General features: G+C 45.3%; 1 protein-coding gene across 1 annotated transcript in view; it reads right to left on the reverse strand.

The window, feature by feature from the left end:
* The window catches only part of ILDR1 (immunoglobulin like domain containing receptor 1), a 270,205-nt gene that overhangs the window by 57,697 nt on the left and 199,432 nt on the right, over window positions 1-13,076 (reverse strand). Inside the window, 1 exon segment of the mRNA XM_078656683.1 lies at window positions 64-195. Coding sequence (XP_078512809.1) covers window positions 64-195 — 132 coding nt within the window.

Below are 13,076 nucleotides of genomic sequence, written 5' to 3' on the forward strand. Positions count from 1 at the left end.
AACCATGTTCTTCCACAGTAGGGTACACAACAGACTTTGAGACTGAGACTGGTTTCTACTAACCTCTTTGAAGGAGGGGGTTCATCTGGTAGCTCGAGTGCTGTGAGTGCCTGTCGCCGCCGAGGTATATCGGCTTCTCCATCATCCAGGGCCTCCCATTTGCCGCTTCCTTCATATACCTGTGGCGAGCTATGGCTGCAGAAAGAAACAGGCGCAGTCATTCAATTGCAATCCAGTTATTCATCGCTTTATGGTTGAAAGCATGTCGGGTATAAAACACCGCTCTCCAATTCCAATGTTGCACACGATGATCGTTCAAACAGCAGCTGAATGTAGGAAAGGAAGCAGGCATCGAGGGAGGGGTTTCAGGGACTATCAAATCACTGATCTATGTGCATGTAGAGTGAGTGTCTGGCCTCCCACTGTTGTCAAAGAATTCCCTCATGTACCTAAAGGCTAAACAGAAGGGCATTCATTCTCCTTTCAAGCTCTGGAATTCATTGTCAAAAATGGCATTAACCTATTCTTTTCATGGTTGGAGTTTAGTTAAGAAACTGCATTCTAGTGGTTACCTCCCTTTGAAATACTGCACAAATTTTTTTATGTTTTCACAATTTCAATGTCCCCAGCCTTCCATGACCCACAGTCTTTTTATGTTTGATGAAGTCTGCCTGCCTCTGGGGTTATTCTACTTCTTTATTAACTCCAATGAAAGCAGAACGTCTGTCAGGCATTGCTGTGTTTTATTTCTTGGATGTACAACTGTGATTCTTAACAATCCAAATACTACATCAATAATACAACTAGATTCACTCCTGGCATGTGAGTGTGCACATCTAAGTGTCACTGGTGGATTGATGAGTATTGCTAGGAGCACTTGCCGCTTCAGGCCATGTGGGGGTTCTGGAGTCCCTTTCCCTGTACTGTATAATGTACACACCCGGCTACGACTTCCACACTTTGCTTCTGCAATAACAGCTATGAGATTATTCCGCTGCGCTGTTTTCTTTCAAATTTTCACCTGAACGCAGCATTTCCAACATAATTTAGCAGACAGTACAGTAGTCTCTAAACATGCTGTCAAAGACCTACTGTGTACAGTACCAATACTCACAGTGGGTTCTGGGTGAGCCACTGGCTATCATTTATTGGCTTTGTAGTCAATCTCATTTGCTTGCTTCTTATTTGAGGGCCTTCCTTCCTCTTTGTGTGTATTCCAGTCCAATCATGCATAGCTTCTTTGCAATTTTTTTAATTTGACGATTTGTATCCTTCCACTGCTTACATTCAGGGAACCACTTTTTCTTTGAGCGCCCTACAGTTGTACATGAGTTTTCTTTCTCTCTGCCCTTTGTGCATCTCCACCCGCCTACACACGTATGTTTCTTCCCACCCCTTCCTGCTTGTCCGTAACAAGTACAGCAACAGGTGGATTTTTGCCAACTCTGACTAAAGAACATACTTTATCGGTTGGATTTCTTTTATCACCTGTATTTGATAGGTTGCATGAAAGCACAACCCTTGGCACTCGAAGGTAGCATTTATAGCGCTGAGGGAGGAGTGGGTGCTGCATTCACTCAGACTGCATTTGCAGCACAAGATTGATTGGAAGATATCATTTCATTCTCATAAATATGCTTCCCGGGCTGCTGCAGCGCACCAAATGGTTAGAGCATTTGTTCCAGTTCCTAGTCAAAGTAGATGGCTTCCTTAAAACTTTGACACTCCCACAGACAACCATTTAACTCTTTTAAATACCTGTTAAAATCTGGATTGTGGCGTAAACATTATCGGTGCCATCTTGTCCTTTTCAGATCCATACGTGCACGTAAGCAGCAGCCATTTTGATTGCCTTGGCCTCTCTGCCCACTGCCAATAGCCTGCGCGTCTCTCCCCCTCACTCCCCGGCCTCGCAAGCATTCCCCCGCGCCCGACAGCCCCCGGTCTCTCCTGCTTGGGCCATAAACACACCTCTAACGCGACTCTGTCTCCGAGCCACATCCCGTGCTGAACCCTCTCGCTCTTTCATCTCATTCAAAGAACAGGCCCTTTTTGATAACCTCTTCCTCCCTGCCCGATTGTCTGACCTGATCCCAGGCCATCGCCTACCCCAACAGATGCAGTTTATTGCCCCCTACAGTAGGACCTCGCCTCACATCAAAGGAGCGGGGATTAATCAATGCCTTCACACCCCTAGATCCGACCGATCGCCCACATTCTTGTTCCCAGCGGAATGTCCAGCTGCGCGATAGCCATCATGCTGAGATTTGGGTGGGGACCTCTACTGTAGATATGTGTGAGAACGGGCCTGAACCGGGGATTCCAAAGATGCCTTTTTAAACTTCAAAGCAATACCACGGATGTCATAAATGTAATAAAGTCATAAACTTGTGTATAAGAGGCCAGGCCTCAGAGATGCGGTTAGAGCACCTCGAGAAGATACCCTGTTGTCTGATTTGACGTGTTCTGCTCCGTCGGAATAAACTCCTGTTTCCTGCCTTCTGTCTCCAGCGCCTGCCTCTTTGTTTGGTAATCTCGAATGGTATGAGAGGCGACTAACGCCGAGCAAATACTGAAGGGTTCTTGGTCGAATTCGGCCCTACCTTTCAACAATTGGCGTCCCAAACGTGGGGCCCATCAGCGACGCGTGGATCCAGTGGGAGAGGTCCCAACGACAGAGTGAACAACTGCAACGATCGGGAAGAGCTCCTGCCCGATAGACCCTCGTCTGGCAGCCGATCAGCCGAACTTCACCGGTTCCGAGCAGACCTCTCTCGAGTGATCTACGGTCCTGACTGGGAACCATCAGGAGTGCCACAGCAATTACGGAGAACAGAGGACGATCAGGCGCTGGAAGCGGAAGACAAGAAACTGTCCATGCGGTCCGGGTAAGGTCGTGTAACACGACGAATTGCGAATTGATTGTTTGATTGTTTGAAAATACTAGTATTACTCATTTGATTGTTTGAGAGATTCTCTATTTGCAAACAAGCACGGAGTCGCCATACTCTGTTTAGTCTTTGCAGATAGTGAAGGGTAGGTAACGCAGGCTTTTGCCCCCGTAGTAATCCGTCGTGCCTACTTCCCTCTCCATTTGATTGATTGTTATCCAAGCATTTACTGTTTTGGAATTGGTTCTCTTTGGATCATTCTCTATTTACAAAAAAGCACAGAGTCGCAATACTCTGTTTAGTCCTTGTGAATAGTGAAGGATAGGTAACGCAGGCTTTTGCCCCCGTTGTAATCCGTCGTGCCTATTTTTATCCCTCATTTGATTGATTGTTTGACCGAACATTGATCGTTCGGAATTGGTTCTCTTTGGGTTATTCTCTATTTACAAATAAGCACAGGGTCGCCATGCTCTGTTTAGTCTTTGTGAATAGTGAAGGATAGGTAGTGCAGACTTTTGCCCCCTTTGTAACCCGTCATGCCTATCTTTGCCCCGTTTGTTGGTAGTTGGTTCAGCCCGGACCGTTTATTAGAGGTAGATCATCCGGCTCCACCGGGAGACGCCCCTAATAAAAAGGACATAAATATATATATAAAAAATTGCGGGTTAGCCGCTGTATCGTGCTAGCAAACAAAAACATAAAAATCGTTAGGAAAAACAAAAAGAAACGAGCAAAATCAGTAGGCCACTGATGGGATCTCTCTTTTTTGACCTCGCTAAAATAGAAACATTAGGAACAACCCCTCATGAGAAAATATGAAACTAGTGAGAAGAATAGAGCTCGACGCCATGATGGCTGCAAGACAGCTCGGCTCCACCGCCCACCCCGCTCAAATAACGACAAACAATATGCAAAAATTATAAATATATACAACACCCCAGCAAAGTAACTATTTAATACTTTTTATTAAAACAACTATTTAAAACTTTTTTAAACAACTATTTACATGGCAGCAGCTGCAACAACAAGCCCAAATGCATTCGCCGTCTGCTTAACGCTGTTCCTGTCCCGCCCTCAATGTTGGGCTGCTTTGAGCTACTTTTTAGTAGGCTTTGGGCTATAAAAAGTCTACAAAAGCCATCGGCCGAAGAGGTCGTTGGGTGGATGGCCCGGAAGCACCACGGCCACGATGTTGTTGTACTGGCCTTCCCATTCGTCTGCCCTGAGGTGGCATCCAGCGAGCCACGGGTGGGGGGGGTTGGGGGTGAATGCCTCGCTGATGACCCCCCCTCTTATTGCCTGGTCCGACCATCACATATACCTGCGCCAGGAGACGGCGTGGGGTGCACTGGGAGGGAGAGGCGGCGCGAACGAGCCTCCCCCACCTCCCCAGGTGTAGGTTCCTCAGCTGCACCCCAGCGCTTCACTCGGCCAGCTGAGTTGCGCCCGCTCTTGCAGCACAGTGCCTCGCTCGGCCAGCTGAGTTGCGCCCGCTCTTGCGGCACAGTGCCTCACTCGGCCGGTTGAGTTTCGCCTGCTCTTGCGGCTACAGCGTCTCACCCACCATCCGGCTGAATTGCACCCGCTCTTGCGGTACAGCGACAGGCGGCTGCCACGGAGCTCACGAAATGGCGGTCGGCTCCACAGACTTGGGCCTGGCCTGCAAGGATGGCTCTGGGAAACCCTGGAACTCGGACGCTTGACTGCTAGGGCATGGGCCCCATTTCCGAAAGCGTCCCCTCAGCCTTGAAGATTCTACAAGAGTCACCGGGGCCCCCGACTCCCGCAGACTTCCGGTGGGGAGCGACTGCCATGATTGCTCGCAGAATGGCCACGACGTAGCCACGGGATGGTGGTGCTCTCATACTGTCGCCAGCTTCAGTCTGAAACATCCAGAAACACTGTAGACTACCAATTCGACCAGTTCCGGTGGAGCCCCAACGTGACCCGGTAGGGAAGAATTTGCCCTCCCCTCTTTGACGGATGGTTCTTGTTGCCTGTCCCTTCTGTTGTCATTTAACGGAACTTTTTGGACTGCTGAAAGGGGTTCTGGTCCGACCGCTGGTTGGTGGAGACATTTTGACTATATTCTGGACCTGCCCGGCCTCGCCCAAAATGGCGCCGGTATAAATGAGACTCGCAACTCCTTGATGTGTACTGGTTGCTCAGCCTTGATATCATGAGATATGTATGCAGTTTTGAAGCACATGGCGGGCGGGGACGGGTACTGATTGAACATTTGGATATCCCTATTGATATTAAGTTCTGATGTATTATTGATTACTGTACTATTGAAAGTTCGAATTAACGTTACTCATGGTACTTGCCCGCAAATGTATAGCTAGATAATTTCATTGTAACTGATCTTGTTTTACTTTCAATTATAAAATCAACCTTCATTGATCCTGCAACCATTTGTCTCGTTTAAGTTTTTCCAATTACAATGGCTCGCTCATTACGTACTCCTATACTACCAGTGTAATCTCTCCTTACCTCATACATTTCCCGTCTGCCCCGTGGCCGGCCCACGTGGTTGTAGGCCCGTATTTTTATGCTGACATCTTTTTCAATCAAGGTTTTAAAAGAAAAAAATAAAAAATAAAATATGTGGAACTAGCCTCATATCAGTCACTTAGATTGATAGGTTCTCGGATAAAGGCTACTATTTTCAAAATAAATAAAGGACAAGTAAAATGAAGCAATTTTGGTTATGAAAAATTAGAAAGGCATGGTACATACGAACAATGCGAAAAGAATAGTCAAGATCTGTCGTATTTTTGCATTCCTGCAGCATAAGCAATAGGTAAAGGGTCTGGATATTTAGATATATCTATGAATAGGACAATAGACCAGTTCCTCTGCGCTGCAATGCCGAGATGCAAGGTACTGCTTCCCGAAGAAGATAAGTTAGGCACGTGGTAGGTAAAAACATTTTCGTGTTTTTGCGCACTGATGTGCTTCTAACGCTGTCACCCCCCCCCCCCCCCCCCCCCCTTCCCTTTCTCTACAGGTTAAATGTCGGAATTTCAGCTGGAGCATGGAGAAGACCCAGAATGCACCGTGTTACACGCAGAAAGAAGAAGAATTGTATGGTATGAATGCGCGCGTGGGCCCCGATTTGTGTTGTATGAATGCTCATGTGTGGCGCACGTCTGGGTGGACGGACAAATGTTTTTTTTTGTATGACTGAGGTGTGGATCGAGCGGTTAATGGAATAAGAAAAACGAGCCCGAACATGATACCTGCATGTGAAGGACGAAAAAGAATATAGCACTTACCTTACCTAGGAACGACTCTCTCCCTCTCTGGAGCTAGTGAATGGGAGAGTGGCCTACGCCAGAAACTTGAAGGGTTATTGTAGTACCTCGGACCCCAACCGATATCCCAAATGAACGCCCTAAATGACGCGCACCAGTGAGTCAACTTAATGTGCAGACTAGATGAGAAAAGTTAAGGATACCCCGGGTTGGGGTTCATCCAAAATCCCCCCCTCAGCCCGGAAATTAGGGATATTGTCATGTTTTAGATTCACCCCCTCTTCTTCCATCCTCATAGAAAAGTCAGAATTGCACCATCGCACATCCGACAGACACCCCTCCTTTACCTCAACTTGGATCGTCATTTGTTAGATGTTGGAAGACCCCACCGTGAGTATAAGCACGACTGGACCAGTGTCCGACCAATTAAAAGGAGTAAGTATTTATTGAAGCGAGGTTACCAACAGAAATTGTCTGCTATTAGGAAGGAAGGAGAACGAAGAGCTCGACCCCCAAATGAATTAAATGGAGTACTGAAAATATGCAACACGCATGAAAAGGCTCTTTCGCCAAAATAGCCCTCTGTTTTATCTTAAGTTTTTGTACTTGATGTATGTACTGTCGCACCCTATCTGGTATTTGTGTATACGTAAACTATGAGTTTATGTTTTCCCTCAGCTTGTGTTTTATACGTGAAACTGACCCGTACTGATCTATATGTGTGTGCACTGAATAGCCTATTATTGTACACGTCTCTCTCTCTCTCTCTCTCTCTCCCTCTTTTTATGTTGTACGTGTACTATAGCCTATTTGGTACGCACGACGCTCTCTCCCTCTGAGGGCTCCCTCGCTCCCTTTTGAATAAATGACGACACTGTACCACGCCGGTACGGGAATAATTGGCTTTTAGACACGACAGTGTTTGAACAAATTGACAGAAACAAAACGATCGTATTTTGCCATATTACTGCCTCTCCTTTCTGTAAAATGATGAAACTTAATTGGCTGAGAAAGAAAGGACAGGTGAGACGACTGATGTCCCCTAATCTGACCCTTAATAAGGGAACTATATGTCGGTGGCTTTTGTCTTAAGTACTTTGGTAACACCACCCTCATCGTTCGGATTACCACCGCCCATTGAACAAAAACAGAATGTCCGTTATGTCCCCTTTCCTCCAGAATGGTCCCAGTTCCGTACCAGCCGTCCCAGAAAATCTTAAAGACTGTAGCTATAGTCCCATGATAACAGCATTTCACATTTTTTACAAATTAACAGACCTTGAAGAAACATATAGCTCAACAGGATTTGTTTTAGACAAACGCGAGTCTCTACTGAAGGAGCCGGTTTGAATTCGATAAACTATGTAAATTTTAGACATCAGACTTCTTGCCACGTTCGCAAATATAACAAGAGTAAAACGCCAGACAGACATGTTGTTTGAAAATAAAAAATTACTTGCCGACCTGCACTACAGCAATGATGCATGAGTTCAAAACATACACCGATGTAAGGATTACTAAGCATCCACCCTATCGTGACCAATGAACGTTTCCCCAACTACTTGGGGTTGGGAGAGAAATTAAAGTGTATAAACGTCTTCCCCTGCCAATTCTCTGAAAAATAGTTTTTTGTACTCATTTTAAGGATAACGTGCAGTCGTCGGAGGAGAGGGGCCGGATGTGACGCACAGCATGGCTGCAGATCGGGGAATATCTATGACCTCGACCAAGGTGGAGCCACAGAGCAAAGAGTTGCGGGACAAGGCACCGTTCTCAGCGTGGAAAGTGAAGGAAAGAAGGGCCGCCCAGAAGCCCCTGCACGTTGATGAGCCCGTGCCGAAAGTCCCAGCCCATTGTGCCCGATTGATTGGCCCACTTGCTTGAAATTTCTGCCCTCCTTGGTCCGTTTCAGATCTGATCCCACTCCACCCTCTCTTCCCTCGGCCTCCCAAAGCACGCCCCCATCACCCCCCTTTTTTCATATGGAATTTTTTAACTTGACTCTGAAACGAAAGACAAAAAAAAGACAAAAAAGATAGAATAGGGTTTGTCATGAAGGATGAACGGAATGCGGGTACCCCGCCTAAGGTACCTATGATAGGTTAGTTAAGGCACAGGACTGTGGTCCAAGAGTAAAGAATGGCCACACCCTGCAACGCGAGATCTGAAGTAGAGCTGGACGCATAGCTCCACCGCCGGTGCTCAACAGTGCCAACGAAAGAAAAAAGCCTACCAGTGATGGCTCGCTGAAAAAAGCCACTGGACAGACGAACCCTTTTTGAACATTGCCACCTCTTGACTGTCCCATGTATTAAGTTGAATTCCTCTCCCAACCACTTGTATTGATTATCACCCAATTGAGCTTTCGAAACCTTACATCGGTCACTTTCAACTGTACATGGATACCTAAGAAAGCGTTAACTCTGTATCATGATGATTGTAGAGCACCAATTATGCACATAAGCATACCATCTAGTTTTGACCCCCATGAAGTCCAGACCTCAAGAAATATACTTAATAGCCCTTATTTGGCCAGAACATTTTTGTATGACATCATGTTTGTATTCGAACGAACTTCCTACATCGTCTAAATAATATCCCCGTCTCCAAGGTCTAACATATGACACAGCTAATGTAATTTTGTATGCACTGCCTCCTCGCCTATCGCATCGACTACATGTGGTTATGTTCTAGAGTACTGTAAAGGACTGGGGATGGAGGTTGCTCATGATTGTACTGATACCAATCGTCGTAATATGCGGACTCTGCCTGGGTATTCAATGCTTGCCACCTCTGTGTTCACCATTTGCTAACTGTATTTGCCCTAAGACTCCGAACTTCGAAGCTGAACGTATGAAAGCTTTGTATGATATCGAAATACGTAATATAATGGGGATAGACATAAATTGACAAGCTGGCTAGATATGTTAAAAAGGGAGGACTGTTAAAATCTGGATTGTGGCGTAAACATTATCGGCGCCATCTTGTCCTTTTCAGATCCATACGTGCGCGTAAGCAGCAGCCATTTTGATTGCCTTGGCCTCTCTGCCCACTGCCAATAGCCTGCGCGTCTCTCCCCCTCACTCCCCAGCCTCGCAAGCATTCCCCCACACCCCGACAGCCCCCGGTCTCTCCTGCTTGGGCCATAAACACACCTCTAACGCGACTCTGTCTCCGAGCCACATCCCGTGCTGAACCCTCTCGCTCTTTCATCTCATTCAAAGAACAGGCCCTTTTTGATAACCTCTTCCTCCCTGCCCGATTGTCTGACCTGATCCCAGGCCATCGCCTAGCCCAACAGATGCAGTTTATTGCCCCCTACAGTAGGACCTCGCCTCACATCAAGGGAGCGGGGATTAATCAATGCCTTCACACCCCTAGATCCGACCGATCGCCCACATTCTTGTTCCCAGCGGAATGTCCAGCTGCGCGATAACCACCACATGCTGAGATCGGGGTGGGGACCTCTACTGTAGATATGTGTGAGAACGGGCCTGAACCGGGGATTCCAAAGATGCCTTTTTAAACTTCAAAGCAATACCACGGATGTCATAAATGTAATAAAGTCATAAACTTGTGTATAAGAGGCCAGGCCTCAGAGATGCGGTTAGAGCACCTCGAGAAGATACCCTGTTGTCTGATTTGACGTGTTCTGCTCCGTCGGAATAAACTCCTGTTTCCTGCCTTCTGTCTCCAGCGCCTGCCTCTTTGTTTGGTAATCTCGAATGGTATGAGAGGCGACTAACGCCGGGCAAATACTGAAGGGTTCTTGGTCGAATTCGGCCCTACCTTTCAACATACTATGACTAGTCCTTGATGTTTTGATAGGTTTCACTTGCAAATGGATTTTTAAACACTGTTCACAGTTTTCCATTTGGCATGATTTGTTTTTATAAAACTTGAAAAGATGTGTGTTCGCTTTTCATTCAGTATTTTTAAATTGTATTATTTTCTTTTTTCAATTATTTTCTTAAAATAAACATAGGCAAAACCAGTATTCTCAAGGTACTATTGGCTTTTCAATGCTTTTTTCATGTAGTCATACATTGTAGGTACACATAAGGGATGTCTCAATTTACTTCAAAGTGACTAAATCAATTAACTTAAGCCAAAATGAGGCAAATTACAACAAATCAATTTTCACAATACAAGTGACCTGAAGAGGTGTCCCACTTGAGTGCAGATGTGCGGGACAATATCAACCATAGGGATGCAATGTTATTTACAACAGCATGCATGCACTACACCACTTACCTTGGAAGCATTTTAGCACAAGGGAGGAGCATCTACTTAATGGGAGAGCCAGATTTAATGTGTTAACAGAACATTCATAATGTCCCAAAGCATCTAAGAAAGAGTCCCAGAGCATGCAGCTGATAATGCCCTACCAATAAGGTCTCAATCTGCAAATTCAGGGATCTTGGAAATGTGACCCGCCCACCAAAGTGTACCGCGAATAAGGAACCCTGTTGCTCAGGTTATTCAACAGTTTGTTTTCTTTTTTGGGGGTTTATATTTCTAACCTACCAGCTGGACAGTATACCTTCCAGGTAATGTACAGGAAGATTAGTTTAGTGCTAATAGCACTAAAAACCTTTGTAGCAAGTCATAGCAATACAAGGCGAAATACACAGGAGTAATAGTCTTTCAAATAATGATTTGACACTCTCTAATTTTTTTATTACTTAATCATTTTAACTTCTGAACTAGGTTGTTTTTTGCAGGCTATGCTCTTCATTTTAACATAACTGTTGCTTATAATCTTTTTTTGTTTTTCAAAAAACTACCCCCTGGATATGACTCTTATTTATAACAGAATCTGACTCCAAAGCAAACTATAAATTAAGCTTTTTTCGGCAGCCCACGCAGCAACCCCGTGCACACGCCTAATCCCTGCTGATGAGCGTTAATGAACGCGAAACACGTGTCCAGGGATGGCAAGCACACCAGTGAACACCCTCAAGAGTCAACACTCGGGTAGAAGCGCACCCGCTGATACCGACTACATCGACCATCATGCTCCGGGGTCACACGCTGATGGGACGAGCAGTGTGCGACCTCATTCGGACATACTATTTATACAGGCTCTCTTGAGCCGGTGGAGGTGACTACCTCGAGATAACACACCTGCGCGCCTTAAGAGGTATCTGGACCTACGAATATTTTCGGCAGCCCACGCAGCAACCCCGTGCACACGCCTAATCCCTGCTGATGAGCGTTAATGAACGCGAAACACGTGTCCAGGGATGGCAAGCACACTAGTGAACACCCTCAAGACTCAACACTCGGGTAGAAGCGCACCCGCTGATACCGACTACATCGACCATCATGCTCCGGGGTCACACGCTGATGGGACGAGCAGTGTGCGACCTCATTCGGACATATAAATTAAGCTTTATTGGACGGCAGCTTATTGGGGCAAAATATGTACTTGTATGGTTTGAATTTCAATACAGGTTTGTAAAGAATGGATTTTGTGAAATATTTATATAGACACCTAAGTAATGTATTTCCAATCTGCTGATGTTCATTGTTTAAGATCACCTGATGGATTCTATTAAACTTTTCAAAAAATCTTTTGAGCTCAGATGGAGTCCTCTTCCCTATTGCAAAAATGTCATCTTTCATTGTTCTCCATCACAGGAGGTTTGGCTCCTTTGATTGAGGGACACACAATCGACATTATGTTTAAATAAATGAATGAATGAATGCTAAGATAAGGAGAATAACAATGCCTGTAGATATTTATTGCGAGATTGTTGGGTGGATGTGTAACCATACGGATGCTATTTCCTGAAACAAATCATAGGGATCAAGGAAATGCATTAAATGTAGCCCCGATACGTCGTTCACCCAAAGATTATTTTAAATTTAAGAATAAAAACTGGAAAGTACAGTATTATTTTAAAATTAAATAATAAGTACGGGAATGTTGGACACAGTGTCACAGAATTATCAGCGATGTGGGAGGTCGATGAGCCACGTATTCCTGAAGAATGGCTGTCCCTTACTTGCTCTGGTTTCATCTTGTACTCCCAAGCGAAGGGAAAAGGAAGAGCTTGGCTGAATGTTATTGAAGTAATTCAAAAGTCCAAAATCATTGGACAAGGAAGAACTGTTCAGATTCAAGACTGCTCAGTGCCTCGTGCTGCGGCTTTCATATGAAACCAGTAAACTGAAGTCCTGGCGATAGGTTGTCGTGTTTTCTTCACGTCTCAACCGTGGTCCCCGAAACCGCCATGTTCTGGAGGTAGTGAAAGAGGGGCAATAGCTACTGTTGTAGGGCCACATTCTATAATCCAATAGTGCTGTGATCAGGGCAAGCACTAACACACAATACATTTTTAAATGGAAAGTTACAATTTACTTCAGAGTAAAGGGTTAACACAAGCAGAATTTGGGTGTGGGATCGGTTTTTGGGATAAAGAAGACTCTTTATCAATTTGGGTCTGTGAGCAAGGCGCATAAACATGGAGGGCAATAGTAAGATAACCAGGGGTGTTTGTTCCCCCCCAAAATAAATACATGGCTTATATTGCCAATTAACTTAAATGTTATCCAAAATTGTACTCTGGTATGCCAAGATTGCAAAGTTGGGCATTAAAGAATCAGATTTTCCTGGTGTCTAAGACTGGCAAGAGAGGCAGTCATCGCGGTCAAATTCCAGAGACCAATCCGACACTACTGATGTCCCCAATCCAATGGAATTTGTCCACTGGAGCCACGGACACAAATACAGTTTCGCGACCGGCACAATCCCCCTTGAAAGGGGTCACCCAACATAAAAAACTCTTCAAAGACTTTGAGTAGAGATGGTGTAACAGTTTAGAAGACTGTTGCTAAGCAGGCACAGTGAGAAATAATTTGAGAATTGAACGCATCAGATGAATCTATGGACATATTTCTGGAGTGATGAAACCAGTTTTTT

Source organism: Lissotriton helveticus, chromosome 8, assembly GCF_964261635.1.
Source record: "Lissotriton helveticus chromosome 8, aLisHel1.1, whole genome shotgun sequence".
NCBI lineage: Eukaryota > Metazoa > Chordata > Amphibia > Caudata > Salamandridae > Lissotriton > Lissotriton helveticus.